The 19,772-nt window shown below is 45.5% G+C and overlaps 1 protein-coding gene across 2 annotated transcripts; it reads right to left on the bottom strand.

Annotated features, from left to right (window-relative positions):
- Positions 1-2,805: 2,805 nt before the first annotated feature.
- Positions 2,806-18,491, bottom strand: LOC140588250 (cystine/glutamate transporter-like). Of its 2 annotated transcripts, XM_072710152.1 has the most exons (12): positions 17,762-18,491; positions 16,034-16,160; positions 7,728-7,843; positions 7,470-7,595; positions 7,262-7,361; positions 7,139-7,183; positions 6,852-6,975; positions 4,960-5,063; positions 4,775-4,871; positions 4,301-4,450; positions 3,900-4,077; positions 2,806-3,327 (listed from the first exon to the last, which is right to left on the bottom strand). In XM_072710152.1, the coding sequence occupies exons 1-12, from the start codon at positions 17,997-17,999 to the stop codon at positions 3,263-3,265; spliced, it is 1,470 nt and encodes a 489-aa protein (XP_072566253.1). In that variant the 5' UTR covers positions 18,000-18,491; the 3' UTR covers positions 2,806-3,262. The 2 variants fall into 2 exon arrangements, with proteins under 2 accessions (XP_072566253.1, XP_072566254.1); XM_072710153.1 differs by lacking the exon at positions 2,806-3,327 and having other exon boundaries at positions 3,966-4,077; positions 4,329-4,450.
- Positions 18,492-19,772: the final 1,281 nt, after the last annotated feature.

Genomic DNA, 19,772 nt, shown 5'->3' with positions numbered 1-19,772 from the left:
TGGACTCCAGGATTAGTGTGTCACATTTCTTGCGTCAAACTCCCAGTCCCTTCCTATGGACAGAACGCACCACTGCATCTCCCCTTCTGCAAGGAACTAGCTTGTAACCTACAACATGTTGAACATACTTGTCCACTTTCTCATCATGCAACTGCATATAACCAGTTTCATCTCCTAAATCTATTACCTGGTTTGTATGCAATCTCCTGCAACTCTAGCTGTGGCTGCTTAATATTCTTAGACCAAAATGTAGCAAAAAATGTAACAAGTAGTTTCTTAATCATCACCTGTTCAATCTGCTCCATCTTTCTATTCAAGAAACATAGTCTACATAGGTATTTTAACCAGCTGTCTTGGCCTGTCTTGCTGTTGAGGCCGGTCGTTGTCGCACTCCTGACATGTGGATTCCACAGAGGTGCCAGTCTCCTGTTCCAGCTTCTTGTGCAGTTTCAGGTGGTTTAGGAAGACCTTGTAGATGGGCTCTTCACAGTTCCGTGGTTGCTTCTTTCTGCATGATATAGAACTGTGGTGCTCTGGGCACAGTAGCTGGTCCAATCACATTAGAGACCCACACTGTTTTGCCTGGACTCATTCCTGGCTTATCCATGGTTCTGCTTCTCCGGTTAAAGTTCTGTGTCTGGTTAAATTTCAATTTGTCATCATTTCATTTGAAAACTCTCCTGTTGGGCTAGTGTGGCAGAAGCTGGGCTGGCGCCTGAGGTAGTGGGGAGCGAAGCTTCTACTCCATCAACAGCTCAGCAGGTGAGGGACTCTGGAGGAATGGTGTCACCTGGTAGGCCAAGAGTGCCCTGTAGGGGACATCATTCTTGATCAATAAGGCCTTGACTGTCCTAACAGTCTTCTCTGCCTTTCCTTTTCTTTGGCTAAAGTATGGGCTACTAGTCACATGAGAAAAATCACAGTCTTTTAAAATCACAGAATTGACGGCATCAAGTTTTCCAGTGATTTGTTGTACTTCTGAGGGACCTTCTTTCAGCGTCGCTAATGAGGGTAAGTTGTTCGAAATTAGTCTTGAGAATAAAGTCAATTCGGCTTTAAAGGCTTTCACATTTGTATACATTCCATGCACAAATTGATCTTTCCCTTGTAGCTTCACATTCAGCACATTCATCGGTGCCAATATGTCCACAGCGAATGCAAAATCACAAAGCCAATCTGTGTCACTCAGGTGAAGAAGTCCTATTGGAGTCCTATTGACTCCAAAAATGAGCTTCTCCCCTTTGAGCTCCCAAGTTCTCTGACATACTTTCCCCAAAGTTAACCAATGGACATTAGCATTGTAAAGTAAGTCCTGGTGATCAGCATCAGTTTCTTCAAGGAATATAATGAACTGATGATGGTTAAGTCCCCTTGCTCGTTTAAGTTAAGTTAACGAGCTTTACGATTACTTCACTACATGATCAAGCTGCAATACAGACTTACACAGGGATTCCTGGTGGATTATACAGTGTAGGAAAATTACATCCAACTCTGGGATTTCCTTTTTCACCCTATCCTGGATTTTTTTCAGCAGTCCAACGTTTTTTCCAATTAAGTTTGGCGATCCATCTGTGGTGACATTCCCAAGTTTACACCATGGTAGCTTCAGCCTCTCGATGACACCAGACAACCTGTCATACGAATCCACTCCTCGTGTTCTCCCCTTTCTGGACTCCATGGCCAAAAACTCCTCTGTGATCTCAAAATTGACATTAACTGTCATTGTCATTGTCATTGTTTTTTATGCCATTACTTTCATCCAGTGCTAACTAATAGAACTTCAATGACTCAACTTTTTTGTTTAACTCGCTGGCCAAGTCTTCATCAATTAGCTCTATACAGCAAATCACTATTCTGCGTGATAAACTAATTTGTTCATATTTGCTTGTGCTCTCTGGACACAAGAGACTTGCTGTCTCTACCATGCATTCTTTCAAAAACTATCCTTCGGGGAAAGGCTTGCTGGTCTATGCTAAGTTGAACGCCAACAAATAACTGGCCTTGGTACGAGACTCCTGAATAGTAATTTGTCAGAATTTTTTTTTTGAGGGCATGTAAATTGGCTGATAACCTCTGAGCAATAGCTGCCCTTTGTTGCATTGACTGGTTGCTAGCGTAGTTAGCATGCTTGGTGGAAAAGTGGTGACTGATATTGTATTCTTTGAAAACTGCAACGGGTTCTTGGCAAATAAGACATACGGCTTTTGATCGGACTTCAGTGAAAAAATATTTAGCTGACCACTCATTAAAAACCCGGCGTACACTATTCACTTTTCTTTGGTCCACTCATTGTTAAAGTAGGGGTCAATGCAATGGCAAACGTGAAGAGTGAATAATTGTGTGTAGAGACCACAGACTCGGTTTTAGCAAAGGTGGATAGTGTTTGGAGTTCGCCATCTAGTGGAATCAGCTGAAACGCAGGGTATTTCAGGAAAGGGCTAAATGAATGATGTCTTTACAGTGTTTTAGTGCTCCCTTTTTGACGGGTAATTTTGCAAATAGTCAACGGGCTTAATTAAACAGCCTAGCGTGATGTATGTGGCCTGGGGGCCGTAGTTTGCCCACCACTGCTCTAAGTGCAATATTTTTATGCGGAATTCTGGGGATATGTTGTCAGTACAAAAATATTCATGTTCCTCAAACTTATAAATAGTAAAATCAGAGAAACTGGTAATTTTGCATTGTTTTTTTTTTTCCAGAGCTGTATATTGATAATCTAATAAAGCATGTCATTATACTAATAAGCCAAATGTAAACGACTTGTTTATAATAATAAAAACACCTTTATAAAACATTCGTAAGCTTGTTTTATTGATGTGAGTACGCTTGCATCAGCGGTTAGCGTGAACTTGAAACTTGTAGAGTAGCCTGAAGCTGCACCATCATCTCGATTGCATCATTGGCCCATCAGCTAAGCAACATGTCACAGAGGCATGGATTTAGCACTGAGGATGACATTTTACAGGACAGCTCCAGAGATGTTCAGTGAAGCTGGATGTACAACATACATACAGTCTGTAGGGCAATAAGCATGTTTTGGAAATATATGAAAATGACAGGCATATCACAATACCACGGTTTATGTGTGCATATTGAACTATAAGGTAAACTGTTACATCCCTAGTGTCTATTATAGATTTTATATTATATTCTGTCACCTATTAAAGTTATGTACTACTCCTACAATAGTTTTTTATATCACATTTATCACTGAGCTAAAGGTTTCCACAGTCAGTGTATGTGATGAGTATCTCTGAGGGCTTCAGTATGTTTTGACCTCCTGCTGGATCACTTCCAATAGGATCTGAAGATGCTTGGTGCATGACTCTGGGGGGAAAAATGGACATAAAAACATAATCAAACCACACAAGTAATATTCTGTAAACAGATGAAGAAACGAAAAATGACAGGCTGTGTTGTCAAAAGAACCACCACACAGATCATGTGCTGTTATCTGCCTGGTCACATTACAGGCGCTTTTCCACCGAAGTTCAGGAACCTAATCCATCGTTCCGAGTTCTTGGGCCATCTTAACTGAGAACCTTTGCAGCCTGTAGCCTTTTTCATGTGTCGCATTCCCACTGCACAACAGGAACTGTTACTGTTATGCTAAATAATCATGGGAGACCCATCGATATTAGACAGAAGAATATCGGTTATTGATCAAATTATCCTATGAAATATAGAGACACTAGTAAAAAAAGTATTCATTAATTAATTTAATATATTTGAGATACAAAAGTAATTTAACCTGCTCCATTTTAGCTCTACTGCTTCTCTTTTCCCCACAGTTCTGCACGAAATCACCGGTGATTGTGTTCAACCAATCAGCAAAGTTTATTAATGTAAGCCCCACCCAATAGGGTGAATCATGACTGTTTGGCCTTTGCGTCACTCACGGAAAGCATTTCTCCAGCGGACAGGTAGGCGCTGCTGGTGCACAGTGAGGTAGTACACTGGCACGCCTGACAGTGTGACTGCACAGCTGCTCCCAGTGTTCCAGGGGTCTGAGTACAGGGACAGGCCCACAATGAAAAAACATACTGCTGTGAAGCTGATAGTAATGGCTACCGGCACCTGGGAAGGTAGAAAAAGAGAAAAACAGATAATTAAACAATCATCAGGTTGCATTAAAAATGTGTTTCAGGTTTCCTGGTTGCTGTTATTTCTAATTACATTTTATAAGAATCAAACCATTTTTTCCTTGGTGAAGCTTATTAATCAAGGCAAACCCTATGCAGCCATATCAAAATTACTAAGAGTAACTAACAAAAATAGTGAAGTCGAGTAGTCCAGTGACCTTCAAGGGTCTGGAGTGGAGGGGAAACCTGTAACGGTGTATGAGCAATCCCAGGGTTGTCATGGCAATGAAGAGCCAGCGGGAGAAGGCCGCAAAGTTGACCAGCTGGAAGAGGTTCCCTCTAATCAACATCACCACCACCAGAGGGTACTGTGGAGACAGGGAATCAAAAGGGGAAAACAGGGGATTTCAGGGCCGTTAAACCTGTGTGTGTCCATTTTCATTCTCACAATGTGCTCTTCAGATACTGATTAGCCTATTTTAGTCAATGAAGACCGTTCAGTAACAGTCTGACAGAACCATAATATGTGGGAATTTCTCATTCCAGCACATTCCCATGACCTAACCGATCAGGTGCTTTTTATACACTTTTTTCTAAAAAAAAGTATATTTTAATATCCAAAATAAATAAAAAAATAACTGAAACAGTCTTGCTGATGCATTAGTGTACTAAGATGAGGGAGCACTGCTTACCATCATCAGTACCGCTGGCAGGGGTGTCTCTCTGCGGATGTGAATCATAGAGAGCAGAGCCGGGAAGTGGCCTTCCCTGGCTCCCACAAACAGCATCCTGAGACACAGAGGAAGGTCATCAGGCTGCTCCCAATGGGAGAGAAGACTTGTGACTCAGTGCAGGTCCTGGCAGGGAAAATATCTACCTGGACATTGTGAAGATATTTCCATTGAGGGACCCCAGGCAGGACATGGCCACCAGCATGGGGATGATGGATGCGATGCTCTGCAGAGTGCGGTGGGCAAACGTCTGAAAAAGGTAACAAAGTATCACTGACCAGATCCCTAGCAGCATATCGTACATCGTCATGTGACCCTAAAACCCTTCATATACGTCAAAATGTGCTCTGGTGGTCTCTCATATTCAGTGGTATATTTCTATATTGTAAATATAAACATAAAGGTCTGTATGATGCATTGAATAAAACTAAAACTAAGAATAACACAAATGCGTGTTTTGATTTTCTGTTTCACTCAGGGCGGTTTTCCACTGCACCAGGTACCAAACTTTTGGTACCTCGAGAAAGTTCACCTTCAAGGTGTTGGTTTACCACCGGTAAAGTTTTATTAAAGTTTTATTAAAATATTTTTACTCTGTCATATGAAAAAAAAAACGTAGCAAACTTTGCAACTTTAATTATTATTCTTTTTATTCTTTGTCTTGTGTTAGCTTTCTGTTCCTATCTCTTATGTTGACAGGTCAGTGTATTAAATCAACCATAAAAAAACCCTCAAAATAATAATTTATCATTCAATGTTTCTTACCAACGGCGGCATGGTGGTGCAGTAGTTAGTCTCCGCCTGGGTCACATGTGTGTGGAGTTTGCATGTTCTCCCCGTGTCGTCGTGGGGTTTCCTCCGCGCACTCCAGTTTCCCCCCACAGTCCAAAGACATGCTGAGGCTAATTGGCCTTAGGTGTGCATGTGTGAGTGAATGGTGTGCGAGTGTGCCCTGCGATGGGCTGGCCCCCCATCCGGGGTTGTTCCCTGTCTCGTGCCCGTTGCTTCCGGGATAGGCTCCGGACCCCCTGCGACCCAGTAGGATAAGCGGGTTGGACAATGCATGGATGGATGGAAAGTTTCTTACCTCTTGGTTACCTTGTTAAGCTTCCTAATCCATGAAAAGATTGGTTTTAATATTCTTGGTGTGGCTTTCTGGACCTTTCTTTTTACAGCATACCTCTCGTTTTCAATAAAAAATAATGGTAAAATAAACCTCAAGAGAATTATATTAATAAACTGAATTGGTCTTATCTTGCCTTACATGTCTAGGCATGCCTTGCCTAGTGAATTTTTTGTTAAATTTATTTTATTTAAATAGAGGTTCCTGCAGCTTTCGCATGAGTGCTGCATATGTTCTCTGAGGCAATCGTAATCACTTTCATCTTTGCCGTTTAAATCACTCGAAGATGAGTCTGTGAGAAATTTATAAACTCCTTTTTTTTAAAAAAAATCCCAGTATTTATTACAACAAAATCACATCACCAGGAAAACACACAATATGCCTGCTGTATCATTATATCCAACAAAATACTTTTTAATTTCTTGTCATGCCATCCTGATCGTTTTGTTGTACATGTTCTTATGAACAAATTGCATTTTTTATTTCATTATTTTCTGAGTTTGCAACTATTTTCAAGGCGGCATTTGTATTTTGTTTCATCGGCAAGCTATTCACATAACCAGTCGACAAAGAAACTTTGTGAAGTCCCACCCAAAAGTATTGAAGCACCAAAAAAGTACCCCAGCTGGTCTGGCACATGCAGAACTGGATTTGTTGGTACTGGTACTCGACCAGAAGTCAATGGAAAAGCGAAAGTACTGAAAGTACCATACTTGATGCGGTGGAAAAGCGCTCTTAGTGAATTGAGCTGGGCCCAGTGGGTGCTTAGGGCCCAGTGGCCACCAGAGGGCACCCTGACAACTAGGTTAAACAAATTTTGACTAGGGTTGTGGTTGGACCAGCCCTGCAAATGAGGTTCACAGTGACAAAGCATACCATGGTTGCTAAAGTGAATGAAAGTGCAGCAGTACTGACCATAGCTACAGCACCCGATGCCAGTAGCTCAGCCGAGGTCATCACCGTGTAGTATGACACATTAACCAGCACATAGCACACAGTTACTGTTACCATGGAGATAACAATCGACAGTGGGATGTTTCTGACAAGACAGAAAAAGAGGAAGAACCAGACAAAACCATGCTAGTTATGATAGCAGGAATCATCTAACAGACAACAACACACCATTCATGCAGTTGCGTTAGTCACAAAGTGTATCTGATTCTTCCTGAAATGTTTCATATTACAATAATGCTTATTTTTACCTGTTTGGATTGATGACCTCTTCTGTGACACAGTTCAAATTAAACCTGCAAGGAAAAGTGAAATCAGTTTCTCCAAAAGGAAAGGTTCCTTGGTTAAAACAAATCCGATGTTATGAGACCTACCATCCACCATAGGCGTAGAGTCCAGCGTAGAATGCCAGTGGGAGTTTGGTCAGTGTTAAGGTCTCAGAGTCAAAGGCATTGTCGAAGTTCTTAACTTCTCCTGCAGAGAGATGAACCACTGAAGATAAATTCCTATTTTACCAAGACAGTCATAACAGGCCCATGGTAGAATGCACTGCCCTCCATGCGCCCACTGGCATGAGTGTACCTCTGGCCAGCGCCATGATGCCAGGGACAATGATGAGGATGAGGGCGAACACTTTGATGAAGGTGAGTGTGACCTGCATGTTGGAGGTCAGTTTCACACTCCAGCAGTTAACTGCCACAACAATGGCTGGAGAGTAGAAGAAAACACCATGATGTACATAACACACATGTACCACAACATGCAAACAACCTACAAAACAGACTCCAGTCTCAGAGAGGGTGGAAGACAGCAAATCACAGAGAGCAAAGCTATACTCACACATGGCCAGAAGACTGACCAGCTTAACCAGGACCTCGGGGGTGGCACAAGGGGCAAAGAAGGGCTCTATCACATAGCGGCCAAAGGCCAGGGACACCACAGAGACTGTGGCTGGTCTGAGACAGAAGACATTTAGTGTCATTGTACAGGTAGGAAGCACAACAATATGTCAGTCTTCACATATCCTGTCATGCTCTCCTATGAGATGCACTCAGATATATACACAGCAAAACTTGGTCGGCCATTTGCTCAAGTGTCCAATGTTGATATGACTACTCTGCTGGCCAGAGGATTTGAAATAATGACCTTCCAGGCTTAGGCATAGTCTACGAACCCACAGAGCCAAGACCAACCCTGAGCCCCAGAGATCAACCTTTTTTGGACTTAATAACAGCACACTGCAATATCTCCCAGCCTTGTGTTTGAAAGACTTTCTTCCACAACCACGACAAACTTTCATGGACACCTTATCACAACATCAAACCTGAACATTATCTCCAACTTACTGATATCCTCAGGCCTGACTATGTATAGGACAAATAGACAGTTACCTAGGGCCCCTAAAGTGAAACGATAGTCATTTTCCTTGGTAGGAGAGCCTCCCAAGTAAAGCGTGGCCTAAGTAGAGCCAACACTGGGTAACCTAATGGTAGATAGCAGTGTTCAGCAGGGTTCATCCGCTGTAATGCTTCAATAGGCAGCAAATCATATAATATTGTGCACTGCTGGAAACGCTGTGGATCGCTGTGCAGAGTGTATCGAGAGGGGACCCTTGTTAATTGTGCCCTATTGAGGTGGAGGTATTTGTGTGCCTTTATGATCATAGGAGCTATAATAGGAGCTATAATGTCTGGGGCAATTGCCCCTGGTAGGGTCTCCCAGGGCATATTGGTCCTAGGTGAGCAACCAGACAAAGTACAATTCAGAAAACACCCATGAGAGACAAGAACAAGGATGATATGACCTTGCCTACATTGGAGAGACAGGGGCTTCACCGTGGAACAAGGCCTGGAGGGGAGCTCAAAGGACCCGGTTGGGGATAGCCCAAAAGAAGAACATGGGTCCACCGTCCTGTGAGGCCACGACACAATGTGAATCACATCAGGGGCCTCGGCGGGCTGATTATCATTTACCAAATCTGATTTTAGGCACATGGAATGTCAGGTGGGAAAGGAGCCTGAGCTGGTGTGGGAGGTAGAAAAATACTGATCAAATATTGTCCGGCTCACCTCAACACACAGCGTGAACTCTGGAACCAAATTTAATGGAGAGAGGCTTCGACTCTATTCTACTCTGTAGTTGCCCTTGGTGAGAGGCTGTGGACAGGTGTGGGTCTACTTAAATCCCGCCTGTATGTTGTAGTTCACCCCGGTGAATGAGATGGTCGTGTCCCTTCAATTCTGAGTTGGGGAACGGGCTGTTGCTTTTGTGTATGCAGTGAGCAACAGTTCAAAGTACCTGGCCTACTTGGAGATCTTGGTTGAGATGCTGAAAGGGGCCCCCTCTGGCAAAACTCTGAAATATGTGATTGGGAGGAATATCCTGCCTGATCTGAACCCAGGTGGGGCTCTGTTATTGGACTTCTGCGCTAGCCACAGTTTGTCCATAACAAACGCAATGTTCGAACAATAGGGTGTTCATAAGTGTACCTGGGACCAGAGCACTCTTAGCCGCAGTTTGATGATCGATTTTGTAGAATCTTCAGTTTTACGTCCACATGTTTAGGACACTCGGGTGAGGAAAGGAGCTGAGCTGTCAACTGATCAACACCTGGTAGTGAGTTGGATCCGATGGCTGGGGAAGATGCTGAAAAGACCTGGTAGACCCAAATGCATAGTGAGGGTGTGCTGGGAACGTCTGGCGTAGGTCCCTATACTCTTGCATCCTGAGGGAGTCAGGGGATATTGAGCCTGAATGGGCTATGGTCCGGGATTCCATTGCTGAGGCAGCTGAACAGAGCTGTGGCTGTAAGGCTGTTGCTGCCTGTTGCGGTGGCAATCCCTGAACCTCATGGTGGACACCATCCCTAAAGGGAGCTGTCAGGCTGAAGAAGGAGGCCTTCAGAGCTTGGTTAGCTAGTAGAAGCAGCTGACAGGTACCGGCAGACCAAGCAGAATGCGGCCTTGACAGTTACTGAAGCAAAAACTAGAGTGTGGGAGGAATTTGGTGAGGTCATAGAAAATGACTTCTGGGTGACCCTAAAAAGATTCTCTCAAAATATTAGGCAACTCAGGTGGGGGATGCAGGGCTTTACCCATGTGGTTTACAGTAGAGATGGAGAACTGATGACCTCAAATGGGGATATAGTCAGGCAGTGAAAGAAGTATTTCAAGGGCCACCTGAATCCCACTGATACGCTTCCTTGGAGGAGCTGAAAGACTCAGAGGGGGACTTACCCATCTCTAGGACTGAGGTCAATGAAGTACTGAAAAACTCTTCAGTGGTAAGACTCTGGGGTGGATGAGATTCCTGAAAGCTCTTGATGTTGTTGGACTGTCTTGCTGACACACCTCTTCAACATTATTTGGAGGTTGGGGATAGTGCCTTTGGATTGGTAGACTGAGGTGGTGGTGCCATTCTTTATGAAAGGGATCTTGAGGATATGCTCCAACTTCAGGGGAATCATAAACCTCAGACTCCATAGGAAGGTCTATACTGGGATACTGCAGAGGAGGGTCAGCCCGTCGGTTGAACCTTGGGTACAGGAAGAACAATGAGGATTCCGTCCTGATCGCAGAATCCTGAACCAGTTCTTTACTCTCACAAGGACACAGAAGGGGTCATGGGAGTTTGCCCAAGCCATCTACATGCGTATGGTGACTTGGAAAAGGCATATGATTGTGTCTCTTGGAGGTTCCTGTGGGGGGTTCATGAGTCAGACTCGTTTCAGGTGTGTGTTGGACTCCACCAGGGCTGCCCTTTGTCACCAGTTCTATTCATACTGTAAGTTTTATGAACAGAATATCTAAGCATAGTGCAGGGGGTCCTGTTTGGGGGCTTCTGAATCATGTCTTTGCTTTTTACAGATGTGGTCCTTTTGGCTTCATCAGCCTGTGACGTGCAGCATGCAAAAGGGTGGTGTTAGTGGGAAACAGCCAGGATAAGGATCAGCACCTCCAAATCTGAAGCCATAGTTCTCAAACAGAAAAGGGTAGGTTGTACTCTCCTGGTGGGAGACGACATATTACCTTAAGTGGAGGAGTTTAGGTATCTCTAGGTCTTGTTTATGAGTAAGGGAAGAAGGGAGGAGGAGATTGACAGCTGGATTGGTGTAGCATCCGCAGTAATGGGCAGGGTTCGAAATTAACACCCGCCAACCCACCAAATGCGGGTTAAAAATCATTTTGGCGGGTATTGATAAAAACTTACCAGCCAGTTTGGCCGGTGATGCATGAACCAATCATGCAAATCATGTCAGAGACGCTCTGGGTCGTTTGTCCCCTCCGTCCTACATTTCACATGAACACTACACTACGGGTGACGTTTTAGATACCTAAGGCAGCAGCACGCAGATACTGTACGCTTCGGTTTGCGGGTCCAATCAACGACGAGAGCGCGAAAATACAAACAAGAAATAGGAAATATCGGATGAGCAAAGAGGACTGAGCTGGACAGCGAAATAAGCTAAAATCAAAATGCTGCGGTGGTTAGAACAGACGTCAGGATCAGGAAGAGGTGAGAAGAGGAAGGAGGCAGAAGATGAAAATGTTGACAGACAAAGAGAAGGAAGTTTAATTGTAAATGGCAGACAGGTCGTCATTGGCTAGTGTTTGATAGTAAAAATGCAGTCATGTTTTGTCAGATTTTCCGTGAGTACACAAAAGAAAAAAATAGTTTCGTGGTGGGGAGGTATAGTTAAGTTTATAACAGTTTATAACTGTATAGTTTGTTGTGTGTATTGCACTTTCTGTGCGTTTTTCATGCACTGTTAATAAAATGATCAAATTTTCATTCAGTGGCATTCATAATCTCTTATTTTCACCACGTAAAAATTTGTCTAATGGAAATTCTGATTTGGCTGGTGATCAAAAAAGTTAATTTCGAACCCTGGTAATGGGACACCATACTGTTGTTTGGGGGTATGGGGTCCATTGTTGCAGGCCATCATGTCCCTGTATAAACAGAGCGAGAGTTTGGTTGGCATTCCCAGCAATAAGTAAACAATGAGTTTCCTGTCTGGGTTCAGCCTTAGAGGTAGGGTGAGGAGTTCAAACATGGGGGAGGAGATCAAAGTAGAGCTGCTGCTCCTCCACATTGAAAGGAGCTAATTGAGGTGGTTCAGGCATCTATCTAGGATGCCTGCTGGAAGCCTCATTGGGGAGGTGTTTTGGGTATGGTCAACTGAGAGAAGACCCCAGTGCAGACCCAGGACACGCTGGTGAGATTATATTTGTAGGCTGGTCTGGGAATGCCTTGATATTCCCTCCAGAGGAGCTGGAGGAGGTGGTCAGGGAGAGGGAGGTCTGGGCATCCCTGCTTAAACTGCTGCCCCTTCGACCCAATGATGGACAAGCAGCAGATAATGAAGGGATGGATAGATGAATGGATAATTAATAAAATTATGCCACTTAAGCAAACATGTTAAAGCTAAATATACAGCAATTATCAATAAAATATGTCTCTATGGAGCTATGTGTCACGGTCGGTCAGAAGGCGAACCGGGAAGCAGGGAAACGGAGTCAGGAAGTAGGGCAAAATGGGGATTTATTAAAGCTAAACAGGACCGGGGAATCACGACAGCAAACATTAATGACAAGTCTAGGGAAGACCGACTCAGACGAGGACTAAATACAACAGACAAGCTACGGGTAATGAGCCACAGGTGAGAACAATCAGGGAGAAACAGGAGGTAATGAGGTGGGCGTGGCACACAATAGGAGCGGACGGAGCGGGCCGTGACATAACCCCCCCCCAAAGGCGCGCACACACACCGAGACCGGGGAACAGGACCTGGAAGACAAAAACCAAAACCCATCAACAAAGAACCGGGAACAAGACAGACACAGAACAGGAACAAGGACGAAAAGAAAGATAGGACACGACAAAGAACAGGAAAGGCAGACAGGCAGACAGAAGGGAGACACAACAGAAACACCCACAGGCGACACGAAGGGGCCAGGAGTGAACAGAGGAGGAACAGAGGGACGAGGAGCAAAGACAGGCGGGACGAAAGGAGGAGGAGCAGACAGGGGAGACCAGACAGGAACGGAAGGGGGACAAAAGGGAGCCCGAGAGAGCCCAGGCGGGCGACAGGCAGTGGCCAGAGGGACCACAGGCGAGAGGGAGGAGGGAGCAGGAGGGGACCACTCAGGAGCCAAGGGAACGGGACGAGGGAGAGACGGAGGGGACACGGAGGGAGCAGGAGGGAACACCGGTGCAGGCAGGCAGGAGGGGGAAGCTGCGGCAGGCGGAGGCGCAGCCGGAGCTGGGGAAGGCGCTGTCCGACGCCCAGCCAGAGCAGGGGGGCCCGGAGGCGGCCGACACGGAGCCGGAGGCGGGACCGAGGACCGGCACCGAGGAACCAGGGGGGGACCCGGCGGAGACCGCCGACCCCGAGCCGGAGGACCCGCAGGCAGCCACCGAGCCACAGCCAGGGGCCGAAGGGGCGAGCCAGGGGGCAGGGCGGGCGGAACCTGGGCCCGACGCTTGTGTCCCCGTCCCTTACGGGAAACTGACAGGTGGGATCCTGGGGGGTGTCGGCCTCACTGAGGCAAGGGTGAGGGAGTCAAGAGGGAGGTCCCTGAGGGTGGAGGCTCAGGCAAAGCAGGGGGCGTGGCTGCAGGTGGTGCAGCCGGAGCCACGGCCAGGACAGGCGAGCCGGGCTGGACGGGAGAGCCGGCCTCAGGCAGGGCCGCGGGCAGGACGGGAGAGCCGGCCTCAGGCAGGGCCGCGGGCAGGACGGGAGAGCCGGCCTCAGGCAGGGCCGCGAGTGTGTGGCCAGCAGGGGGCGCCTCGGCAGGTGCCGCCGTCACGTGGCCAGCAGGGGGCGCCTCGGAGGGCGCTTTGGGCGTGCGAACAGCAGGGGGCGCCTTGGCGGGCGCCGCCATCACGTGGTCAGCAGGGGGCGCCTCGGCGGGCACCTCAGGCGTGCGGCCAGCAGGGGGCGCCTCGGCGGGCACCTCAGGCGTGCGGCCAGCAGGGGGCGCCGCCATCACGTGGTCAGCAGGGGGCGGAGGCGAAGCCAGGACTGCAGGGACTGCAGGCAGGACAGGCGGTGCCGCGGGCAGAGCGGTGGCAGCAGCAGGCGTTGCCGCGAGCAGAGCGGCGGCAGCAGCAGCAGCAGGCGGTCTAGAGCAAGCAGGTCCGGCATAGATACGCCTGGGACTGCCCCTTTAAGGGCGGCATCCGTGGTGTCTTCCCAGGCGGGGAGAAGGGAGCACGTTCCCAGGAAGAGTGTCGAGTCCACTTTCTTTCCCTTTCGCCTCTTCTTTTTAGGGAGAGCGGGGCTCTCTAGGACCCAGGGAAGTTCTCCGGAGCAGGGGGGTTGAGCGGCAGAAGCCGCGTTACGCTCAGTGTTGCGCCGCTGAAGAGACGTCCTTCGCGGTGTGATCGAGGCTGGAGCCCTTTCCGGCTTGCTAGCAATCGGGATGGAGGTAGGGGGTGAGTCGGGGGGCGGCTCCCAGGCGGTGTACCCCAGAGGGGACAGCCAGACTGCCGCTCTCTCCCTCAGCCGCGTAAGGTGTTCTCCCACCTTTACGCGCAGCTGCTCCTCACCAATGTCGTCCCTCTTTCTCAGGAGCACCCAACATCTCTCCACTAGCGGCGGGCCACTGGATCCCCATGAAGTTCCAGCATGTTGGTCCACCATATTACCTCTTCATCTAGGGTGAGATCCTCCCTGGCAGCGCTGGGCGTGTGGGGGAGACTTGTCATTCTGTCACGGTCGGTCAGAAGGCGAACCGGGAAGCAGGGAAACAGAGTCAGGAAATAGGGCAAAATGGGGATTTATTAAAGCTAAACAGGACCGGGGAATCACGACAGCAAACATTAATGACAAGTCTGGGGAAGACTGACTCAGACGAGGACTAAATACAACAGACAAGCTACGGGTAATGAGCCACAGGTGAGAACAATCAGGGAGAAACAGGAAGTAATGAGGTGGGCATGGCACACATTAGGAGCGGACGGAGCGGGACGTGACACTATGTATATGGGTAATAATTAGAGCACGACTGATCAATCGGCCTAAAAAAGAAATCAACCGATTTTTAAGCATTTTTATGGCAATCAGCATCGGCCGATTAATCAGACTATTTGGCCAGTATAATGATGGCTGTGATGACAGTGTTGTAATTTATCAGCACCTACAGTAGTGAACCCTGCGCAACAACGAAAGGTAAAAGTTCTAAATTGCTCTCACTACATCAGTTTCACTTCATGAATAACACTGCCACAAAGCCGAAATGATCTCAATTTTGAAACATATTGCTTGTTACTTTTGTCAGAAATTAAGTTAAATTATTGTTTTGTGTTATTAATGTTATATAAATATTTGAAGACAAGCAGTTGTGTTACTCATTTTTATTTTTTCTACTTAAAAAAAAATCAGCCTAATGCTGGCCATCAGCTCACCTGCCCCCCAAAAAATTTTGCATTCACATCTGCCACTGAAAAAAGTCAACCTCTAGTAATAATCAATTGATCATGCCAATTGATCATGCTAAATATACGTTATAATCAATAAAACATGTTGCTATATAGATACACATTATTAATCTAATAAAACATGTCACCGAAACAATTATTATTTGGCTAAGTACACGGTTATAAAACATGTCGCGATCGAGCTGAATATACATTAATAATCTATTATTTATCTTAGATTAAGTAAGTTAGCTAAATATAAATGATTTTTAATAATAATTAATAAAACCACACCTTCCAAAAACACCAGTAAACATATTTCATTCCGCCGTGGTAAGGATAAACTTGGAAAAAAAAAACATTTAAATATCGTACTGTGAAACCACCAGAATCTTAAAAATTACTGTGATACAATTTTTTGGTCATAATGCCCAGCACTAGTAGACAGACATTTTACTCTAAAATTACTCTAATTCTTAAATTAAGTTCCTGCACTAAGCATCCCTTCACAATGCAGTATCCAACCACATGGACCAGATTAAAGTCGTTATTTAGATAAGAAGTACTAATTCTTCAAGATCTTAATCCTAATATCTCAGATCTTAGATTATTCTTAATTCAGGGTCTATCATGCCAGTTGGGGACCCCTGCCTTAGAAGCTCTAAATGTTGATCACATGTACAGAGAGGTTCATATATTTCATTAGCTTGCAAGTAACTGACCTGATTACAATGAATTCAACCCAAAGGCAGAGGAATGCAGGCAGAGGGCCCAGAGTCTCCTGCAGGTAGACATATTGGCCTCCAGACTTCCTAAAGGTCGTCCCCAGCTCTGCGAAGCATAGAGCACCTGGAGACATGGACAGGCACGTAGAGAGATCAGAACTTCATTGTGTATTTGAACAGAACAAAATCCTGTTAACTATACAAAATGACAAATTGGCTCAAGATATAACCTGCCTATAGGAGAAAGTCAGCTTTTACATCAGGAATGATTGTAAGCATTATAGGAGCTCACTAAGCTAAGATACAAATTAGATCCAGCTCAGGACCAACACTTACAGTCAAAACCAATCTATAGTACCCCAAGTTAAATAGTTGACTTAATGAAGGAGATGTAGCAAGTGATTTTCAAAGATTTACATGGAATCCCCTAGCTATTTTTTTTTTTTTATTTTATTTGACCAATCGGAAATTAACTAATTAACTGGTGGTAGAGCACATTTTATATATATATATATATATATATATATATATATGTATATATGTGCGCGCGCACACACACAGACACACACACACACACAGGGCAGTCAAGTTTCAGTTTCATCAAAAGTTTGGACTGAAATTGTATCTGTTAGGGCTGCAGTGTGTGTCCCACGGTCAATGTATGACACTTGAGAGCCCTGCCTACCGCGTTCATCGGATCTTGCTCTGCACTCAGTATGTGTGAGTATCCATGTAATGATGTGCTTGTGGTGGGAGTAGGTGCCCATTAACTCTGCCTAACTTGATCGGGACAGTTATGAGCTTAGTGGAAAACTCCACTCCGTATTTCTGCACCTCATCCATTAATTCTGCGTAACGGGACGCATCGGAGGTCGTGAGAACCACAAGGTGTGGTGTACGAGCTTGTGAACTGGTTCAAATGTACGTGTCTCACGGTTACTGTGTGACACTTGAGAGCACAGAATATATACAGACAAGCACACACACTCTACCAGTCCAAAGTTGTGGCCCATGCTGAGATTTTCTACATTTGCATGTTAATATTATTCTTTGCTGACAAAAAAATACAATATGTTCACCATTTGAGTACCTTTATTAGCAAGAAAATGTCATATCTTTGATTAATCAAAGTAATACGGAAGAGGATTAGGGCCACCATGAAAATATTTGAATTCTGACTTTTGTCTCAGAATTCTGACTTTAATCTCAGAATTCCGACTTTTTTTCTCAGAATTATATAAAAGCAGGGAACATTTGAGGCATTCTTTCTACAGGGGACATTAAATACTGCTCTGTTTCATGCGATGACAGTTCACTACCAGTTCACTACCAGTTAATAGGATGTCGTACTGTTACATACTCTGCCCATGTTATAAAGGAAACTTGTTTTATTTGACTTATATTTTCACTTATAGTTGTTTACTCAACTTTCCAATGCTTAACAAGAATAAAAGAAAATCTGCAGTTAATGAAATAAATGGAAATACATGTATAAATAAATATATAAATAAATGGCAAAAACATGCAGTGTGCATATACATACACACACACACAAACATTATATATATATATATATATATATATATATATATATATATATATATATGATTTTAATAATTTAAATAAAGACATGATTTCTTTCAGGGGTTTCTAAACTTGTATGAACATTACTTTACCCTTCATTTGCTATAAAGCAGAATCAGGCATGAACACGTGTGCTCTTACCGGCCATGGAGAGCACTCCACACAGTGCCCAGACCAGCAGGGAGACCCCCACACTGCCGCTGTTCTCCAGCACCCCCTTAGGCGCGATGAAGATGCCGCTGCCCACCACTGTGCCGAGGACGAGTGAGGTGCCGGTCGCCAGGTCAATCCTCCTTCTCAGATACACAGCGCCGTCGTCCGACCGGCTCTCTTGCCCGCCGTCTGCCTTTGCCCCGTTCCCCATGTCAGATGCGTGCATCCCCACTAACTGTCAGGTGGAACAGGTGGCTATGTCTTCAGACATAGTGCACCGTCTTTTAATGATTCAACACATTTCCATATATAGACAACATAAAAGCACCTTTGGAACATCAGATTATAATCTTCTGCTGCTGGAGCTTTGAAAAGTGAAATATGTTACCAAACCTTTCAAATATCAGTGACCATCACCAGTCAAGCAGTCCATAAACATATTTGCACATCCATGACCATTTTTCGTCAGCAGGACTGTTGCTCTGCATATCCTTGATGTCACCAAGATGTTTGGTCACTGTTCTAAGCTGTTTACATTTCACATCAAAGTCTGTGTCACTTTTTGTGTCACCACCTCTTGCAGCTCTTTTAGCAGCTTCATCTGCGAGAGCGTTTCCTTGACTTTCCACTATGTCGGTTTTGGTGTGAGCTTTGCATTTCAGGACTGCTAGCTCAGCAGGAAGTTGGATAGCATCCAGTAATTCTTCAACCAATTGTCCATTTTTCACTGGTGCCCCAGCTGCCGTTAGGAAACCACGTTGTCTCCACAGGAGTCCAAAATCATGGACAACTCCAAATGCGTATTTGGAATCTGTGTACACATTGGCTAACAGATTTTCGGCAATTTTGCATGCTTCAATTAGTGCTTTTAACTCAACTTGTTGTGCCGATGTGCCTTTAGGCATATACTGCCACTCGCAGTTACCTGCATGTCTGTCGTTACTGCCCATCCACATCTCTCACCCCCCTCGACCATTGAGGAACCATTGATATACAACACCAGGTTGGGATTATGCAATGGCGTTTCTTGAGTGTGGGAAGCTTCTTCCATGGCAGTTACTATTTCCACACAGTCGTGATCGATCTCTTCCATGCACTCTGGCAACAGGGTGGCAGGGTTGTTTGAACTAGCCTTTTCAATGACAATGTTTGGTGTTTCCAAGATGGTTGACCACTTAGCCCATCGGGCTGCTGTGACTTGTGATGCTCTGGTTATTGTCAGGAGAGTGTGGACAGCATGTGGGCATCTCACCACCAGAGTTTGATTCAGGACCAGGCTTGAGACAGTGATGACTGCCATGTATGTTGCCTGGACGGCTCTCAGGCATGGCCCCCATCCGAGTGCCATGTTGTCCAATTTTGCCGAATAGTAGCCTACTGGTTGCTGCAGGCCACCATGATCTTTCAGCTCTTGGAAAGCCTTCAACTGAAGTTCATTCGTCTCAACACGATCTTTGGAGTCTTTCCTGCCTTTCAGTAGATCATTGAGTGGTTGAACTATTTCGGTGTAGGAATCCAACCACGTCCTGTTGTAGTTGCACAGTCCTAGGAAGGAGCGCAGCTCCTGAATCGTCGTTGGTTCTTTTGCATTCTTATTCGCCTCTGCTCTGTCCTGAGTGATTTCTCGCTTGCCTTGAGAAATCTTCTGACCAAGGTAGATTACTTCCCTTTGCATGACTTGTGCCTTGTCAAGGCTTGTTTTGTGTCCATTATGTTGCAGGTGTCCCAGGAGAATTTTGACGTCCCTGTCATGCTGTTGTTCAGTCTCTGATGCAACCAAGACATCGTCAACATACTGAATCACTGTGGACTCCACATCTTGCATTTGTTGTAGGTGATATCACAGCTCCATGTGGTAGATGGTTGGACTATTGTGCATGCCCTGTGGCAGACGGGTGAACTGGTATTGTTGCCCATCTACCGTGAAAGCCGTCCACGGCTGGACCTCTGCTGCCAATGGGACTGACCAGAAGCCATTGGCCATGTCAATGATGGTGAA

This window comes from Paramormyrops kingsleyae, chromosome 3, assembly GCF_048594095.1.
Source record: "Paramormyrops kingsleyae isolate MSU_618 chromosome 3, PKINGS_0.4, whole genome shotgun sequence".
Classification (NCBI taxonomy): Eukaryota; Metazoa; Chordata; class Actinopteri; order Osteoglossiformes; family Mormyridae; genus Paramormyrops; species Paramormyrops kingsleyae.
Note: the sequence above shows the minus strand (reverse complement) of the source record. Positions and strands in the feature narration are given on the sequence as shown.

Bases quoted from the DNA above. Each gene is read 5' to 3' on its own strand.
- LOC140588250 (XM_072710152.1), bottom strand. From the start codon at position 17,999: ATGCACGCATCTGACATGGGGAACGGGGCAAAGGCAGACGGCGGGCAA. The intron at 5,064-6,851 runs GTCAGTACTGCT...TACCTTTTTCAG, and splicing joins CATCGGGTGCTGTAGCTATG to ACGTTTGCCCACCGCACTCT. The intron at 4,078-4,300 runs GTCACTGGACTA...CTACCTTCCCAG, and splicing joins TCCACTCCAGACCCTTGAAG to GTGCCGGTAGCCATTACTAT.